Genomic DNA, 6,190 nt, shown 5'->3' with positions numbered 1-6,190 from the left:
AGACCGATCAATTCTCACTTAAAGATGACACAACTGCGATGTCAACGACGTAATCGTCATCCACCACTCTACGTCTCTACTGTCCTACCGACACATATAAATAGACGACCAAAGGAGAAATCGTCGGAAGTGAAGACGCCGTTGCATCGCTTTGGATCACTGGCTTACTTTCATCTCGGTGATGGTTGTCGTGCGAGCTACGATAGCACCACAACAACCGCCTTCCATAAGCGCCCCCCTCCCCCAAGGGTTCACTAGCAGCAGCGAGGGAGAGGGGTACTGACGCTTCACACAACATCCCCGCCACACCGAGCCAACACTCGTGCCTCATGCCACATCCACATGATCTGATAGGCCTCCCCATCACCGTAATGCACCAGCCCGTGCATTGACGCCGCATCCGATCCACATGCAAGGGTGTCGGATCTAGGCAGACCGACCACCACCGCCGCTCTCAACGCCCGGCAGGCGCCCACCGTGGAAACAAGATTGGGAGCCCCGACACCTTCGGTACGGAGCCGCCGCCACCGTTGCAAAGACCGGCGGTAGCGCCGACGAGAAGATGGTGGCAGAGGGGGACAAACTGGGGCGGCCCTAGGGCAGGTAACAATCAGACAAGATCTGCAAGAGATGCTGCTACTTGCCCCAAGTCTCTCTTCCCGCCCAGTGGGATGCCAGCAGTCCAGCACTTTGTTCGTGTGTCCCGTTCTCTACGGACCTCCACCTGGCTGCCGCTGTCGCTTCCACCGGCCAACATCACGACGACCTCGACGTGCCATGCCATGAGTACATCACAGATGGTGCTCTCTCCTCACCAGCAACGAGTTGACAAAAGGCCACGCCCAGCCTGGCGTAGTATCCTGCCGTACTCAACGGATTCAAAATGACCACTCGCGATCTTCTTAATTGAGCGATCGGAACGGAGAAACACCAATCAATCAACCAAAACAATAAAGGCGCAGTATATCAAGCGAAGGAAGAGACCAAACCGGACAGAGCCTCTGCCCCTGCGCCGGCCTGCCCCGCTGTCCTACTCTACTCTACGTGGGGATGGAGATACGGAGGGACCATGAATACGCCTCGCTCGCGAAATGGCGTATTTCGAAAGTTAATCGGAGGTTTAATTAGTAATCCATCTCTCACCGCTCCCCATTCTCTCTCTCCCTCTAGTCGCCTCCCACCTCGCCCCCCGTTGTGTCCCTCCCCTCCTGCCTTCTCGCTCCGCCCTCCAATCCCCTACACGGCAGGCGAGGCGAGGCCAGGCCAGCTCCCCCGCATCCCCGCCCGCCGCGCGAGAATCCCGAGGAGGGATCGGAGGACGGCCGCCTGCCCCTCCGCCAGCCAGCCACCCGGACTCGCCGCTCCCTCCCTCCCTCCCTCCCAGGTGAGCGACGCCGACGCCGACACCCCTTCCCCTCGGCCCGAGCTCCGGCGAATGCTCCTAACGCTCCTTCCGCGTGCCGTGGTTTCTCCCCTCCCCTCCCCTCCGCTTTCTAGTACGAGTTTCGGATTTCTCTCCGTTTTTTCCACGCGTTTTTTTCGCTCTCTTCGTTTCGTGTTGCTGTTCTTCCCTGACGGTGGATGAATTCGCTGGGTAATCACGCGTGGCGCGGAATGCGGCTCGCCGGATTCCAGGAAAAATAATTGGCGGCACGGATTTCCTCGTCGATTTTTTGGATTTATTTATTATTGATCTTATTTCGCTCGCGAGATCACGGCCTGATCCCTTCCCCCCGCAATTCGCAGGTCGAATTCGCCCCGACGGCGTAGGAATCCCCGCAGGAATTCGCCCGAGATTTGATCGGGAGGAGACTCCAATGCTGCCCCTCGCGTAGCCGGAACCGGACCCCGCGCGTCAACAGGGCAGCAGGCCGCCGAGATGGCCCGTGCGCGGAAGCGCGACCGCCTGCGATGGAGCAAGCTCTACACCTTCTCCTGCTTCCACCAGCCCCACACCGACGAGGCCGCCGGCCCCGCCGCCGTCAGCGGCAGCCCCGTCGGCGGCCCGGGCTTCTCGCGCATCGTGCACTGCAACAACTCCATCCTCCACCGCCGGAAGCCGCTCAAGTACCCCACCAACTACATCTCCACCACCAAGTACAACGTCCTCACCTTCCTCCCCAAGGCCATCTTCGAGCAGTTCCGCCGCGTCGCCAACCTCTACTTCCTCCTTACCGCCATCCTCTCGCTCACCCCGGTCTGCCCCTTCTCCCCCGTCAGCATGATCGCCCCCTTGGCCTTTGTGGTCGGGCTCAGTATGATCAAGGAGGCCCTGGAGGACTGGCGAAGGTTCATGCAGGACATGAAGGTGAACAACCGCAAGGTCAGCGTGCACAAGGGTGACGGTGAATTTGAGTTCCGACATTGGGAGGACCTTTGTGTTGGTGATGTGGTCAAGGTTGAGAAGGACCAGTTCTTCCCGGCTGATTTGTTGCTCTTGTCGTCGAGCTATGAGGATGGCATTTGCTACGTTGAGACAATGAACCTGGATGGTGAGACAAACCTGAAGCTGAAAAGGTCACTGGAGGTTACGCTGCCATTGGAAGAGGATGAGACGTTTAAGGATTTCCAGGGAGTGATAAGGTGTGAAGACCCAAACGCGAGCTTGTACACATTCATTGGTAACTTAGACTATGAGAGGCAGGTGTATGCCCTCGATCCGTCTCAGATACTTCTCAGGGACTCAAAGCTGAGGAACACGGCCTTCATCTATGGAGTAGTCATTTTTACAGGGCACGATAGTAAGGTGATGCAGAATTCAACCGAGTCGCCATCAAAGAGGAGCAGGATTGAGAAGAAGATGGATTTGATCATATATATTTTGTTCACTGTTCTGGTTTTAATATCGCTCATCAGTTCGATTGGTTTTGCTGTGAGGATCAAGCTTGATCTGCCCAGATGGTGGTACTTGCAGCCTCAGAACTCCAACAAATTGGACGATCCAACACGCCCTGCTCTTTCTGGGATTTTCCATCTCATTACAGCACTCATTCTCTACGGGTATTTGATTCCGATCTCGCTATATGTCTCAATTGAAGTTGTGAAGGTGGCACAAGCACATTTCATTAACCAGGACATTCATATGTTTGATGAGGAGACTGGCAATACTGCTCAGGCCCGAACGTCAAACTTGAATGAGGAGCTTGGCCAAGTTCATACGATTTTGTCAGATAAAACTGGCACTTTGACCTGTAATCAGATGGATTTCTTGAAGTGTTCAATTGCTGGGGTTTCTTATGGTGTGCGTGCGAGTGAAGTTGAAAGGGCTGCTGCAAAGCAGATGGCATCAGGCGCTGCTGACCAAGATATTCCTGTGCAAGATGTATGGGAGAGTAATGAGGATGAAATCCAGTTAGTGGAAGGAGTTACCTTCAGCGTGGGAAAGACCCAAAAATCCTCGATAAAAGGCTTTAGTTTTGAGGATGACCGTCTTATGCAAGGGCACTGGACCAATGAACCAAATTCCAACATGCTTCTTATGTTCTTCCGGATACTTGCTATTTGTCACACTGCAATCCCTGAGGTGAATGAGGCAACAGGTGCTCTTACTTATGAAGCAGAATCACCTGACGAGGGGGCTTTTCTTGTGGCAGCCAGAGAATTTGGATTTGAATTTTTCAAGAGAACACAAGCGAGTGTCTTCATCAAAGAGAAATACACTTCCTCTAATGGCACAACTGAGAGGTATATGTATTTCAAATTACTGTTGTCCTTAGCTTTTCTATCTTCAGCTGAGAGTATTTGGCTTTCTGATCGCTATTTATTCATGTTTCTTCATCTTCGGTTGGGATTTCTTAGGGAGTTCAAGATTCTCAATTTATTGGAGTTCAACAGCAAAAGAAAGCGAATGACGGTAATTATGAGGGATGAAGATAACCGTATTGTTCTTCTTTGCAAAGGAGCAGATACGTAAGATTCTATACCAAATAGTTTTTGTTTTCTGATGCTTATGTTATTACATCACCATGTGATGTCATCTGTGTTACAGTCTGCTACTTTATCGATCATAGACTAAAAAGATGAAAATAAGAAATGCTGCCAAAAGAGTAGCGTGTACACTCACACTCTGCTGCTTTGTTGATCATAAACTAAAAAGATGAAAAATAAAAAGTGCCACCAAAAGAGTAGCGTGTATGCTTGATTTCCGATTAGGTATTCTCCACACGGGCTGCTCATGCTTTAATCTGACTATCTTATGTTGTTTTTATCCAACCGAGCAGCATTATATTTGATAGACTAGCAAAAAATGGAAGGTTGTATGAGCCAGATACAACCAAGCATCTCAATGAATATGGTGAGGCAGGCTTGCGGACATTAGCGCTATCATACAGAATGCTTGAGGAATCAGAATATGAATCTTGGAATGCCGGGTTTCTTAAAGCAAAGACATCCATTGGGCCTGATAGGGAATTGCAACTTGAGCGAGTCGCAGATTTGATTGAGAAGGAGCTGATCCTTGTTGGTGCAACAGCGGTTGAGGACAAACTACAAACAGGGGTAATAATGATCTGTTGATTTTTGAGTTGTTATGTTGCTGATCCTGCTATCACGCTAGTAGCTGTTTTGACTTGTTATGTTTCTTCTCATATTGTATCAGGTTCCTCAGTGCATTGATCGCTTGGCGCAAGCAGGTCTCAAAATCTGGGTTCTGACAGGCGATAAGATGGAAACTGCAATTAACATAGGGTAAGCTCTTCTATAAGAGTTACTCTTAACAGTAATATTTGTAATCCTACGTGTGACAATGCGTCTTTCTTCTGAACATTTTGTTCATTTCTTCTTTGCAGATACGCATGCAGTTTACTTAGGCAAGGCATGAAACAGATATCCTTGTCCACAACCGCTGGTGACCAAGTAGCCCAGGATGCACAAAAGGTACCTTTGCACAGCATTTTCTCATATACTCCCTCCGTTCCTAAATATAAGTCTTTTTAGAGATTCCAATGTGGACTACATACGGAGCAAAATGATTGAATCTACACTCTAAAATATGTCTATATACATCCGTATGTAGTCCTTATTGAAATCTCTAAAGAGACTTATATTTAGGAACGGAAGGAGTACTATAGATGGATTTAGTCTATATGGCAGTCATCTTTGCTTTGCATTCGTCTTTGGAACCTGAGCAGGCTGCGAAAGAGAGTCTTATGTTGCAAATCGCCAATGCTTCACAAATGGTAAAGCTAGAGAAGGATCCTGACGCAGCATTTGCTCTTGTTATTGATGGAAAAGCTCTTACATTTGCTTTGGAAGATGACATGAAGAATATGTTCTTGAATCTAGCAGTAGAGTGTGCTTCTGTCATATGTTGCCGTGTGTCTCCAAGACAGAAAGCACTGGTAACCTCATCTATCGCCAATCCATGATCTGGGTTTTATACATAAGCCAATGCTGAGTTTGCTCGTTTTCGTGTTGCAGGTGACCCGACTGGTCAAAGAAGGCCTTGGAAAAACTACTTTAGCAGTAGGTGATGGTGCAAATGATGTGGGCATGATTCAAGAAGCTGATATTGGTGTTGGTATTAGTGGGGTCGAAGGCATGCAGGTCTGTCTAGATTATTACTATTCTCTTGGTAACTAGTGCATTGCGAGGAGATGTATTAATAGTTTAATTGTAAATGACGATGGCTTCTTTCTTTTGTCCAGGCTGTGATGGCGAGTGACTTTTCTATTTCCCAATTTCGGTTCCTTGAGCGACTTCTTGTTGTACATGGCCATTGGTGCTACAAGAGAATTGCCCAAATGGTGCCACTCAAAACGCTTCATTTGTTTTGTTACATTCTGTTGAACTATATTGTTTCGCATATGTGGTATAATGTTTTCTGAGTCCTCTTCCATTGAATTGCAGATCTGCTACTTCTTTTACAAGAATATTACCTTTGGACTTACAATATTTTACTTCGAGGCATTCGCTGGATTTTCTGGGCAATCAGTCTATGATGATTGGTTTATGCTGCTTTTCAACGTTGTTCTTACCTCTCTACCTGTTATATCACTTGGAGTATTTGAGCAAGATGTTTCTGCTGAAATCTGCTTGCAGGTATGTGACAGAATATTCGACTTACTTAAGCCTGTGACATATATGGCTTATATGAAAAATAAACATGCTCGGAAAGGGAACACCATAAAGTGGACTTCTGGGATGTTGTAATGGTGCGTTGCATTTTGTTACGTTGTATGTGGGGTCTTAA

At 48.4% G+C, this 6,190-nt stretch overlaps 1 protein-coding gene across 2 annotated transcripts in view; it reads left to right on the top strand.

Annotated features, from left to right (window-relative positions):
- Window positions 1-1,164: 1,164 nt before the first annotated feature.
- The window catches only part of LOC119337161 (phospholipid-transporting ATPase 6-like), a 6,971-nt gene continuing 1,945 nt past the window's right edge, over window positions 1,165-6,190 (top strand). Inside the window, exons 1-10 of one of the 2 annotated variants that reach the window (XM_037609278.1) lie at window positions 1,165-1,384; window positions 1,747-3,684; window positions 3,799-3,909; window positions 4,221-4,497; window positions 4,598-4,686; window positions 4,788-4,875; window positions 5,130-5,339; window positions 5,419-5,544; window positions 5,646-5,744; window positions 5,848-6,152. In XM_037609278.1, coding sequence (XP_037465175.1) covers window positions 1,880-3,684; window positions 3,799-3,909; window positions 4,221-4,497; window positions 4,598-4,686; window positions 4,788-4,875; window positions 5,130-5,339; window positions 5,419-5,544; window positions 5,646-5,744; window positions 5,848-6,150 — 3,108 coding nt within the window. In that variant the 5' untranslated portion in view covers window positions 1,165-1,384; window positions 1,747-1,879 and the 3' untranslated portion in view covers window positions 6,151-6,152. The remainder of the gene's footprint in view (window positions 1,385-1,746; window positions 3,685-3,798; window positions 3,910-4,220; window positions 4,498-4,597; window positions 4,687-4,787; window positions 4,876-5,129; window positions 5,340-5,418; window positions 5,545-5,645; window positions 5,745-5,847; window positions 6,153-6,190) is intronic. The other variant, XM_037609276.1, reaches the window with a different exon arrangement.

The sequence above is a fragment of the Triticum dicoccoides genome, chromosome 7B, assembly GCF_002162155.2.
Source record: "Triticum dicoccoides isolate Atlit2015 ecotype Zavitan chromosome 7B, WEW_v2.0, whole genome shotgun sequence".
NCBI lineage: Eukaryota > Viridiplantae > Streptophyta > Magnoliopsida > Poales > Poaceae > Triticum > Triticum dicoccoides.
The sequence above is the reverse complement of the archived record's forward strand: the minus strand, read 5'-3'. Positions and strand labels throughout refer to the sequence as shown.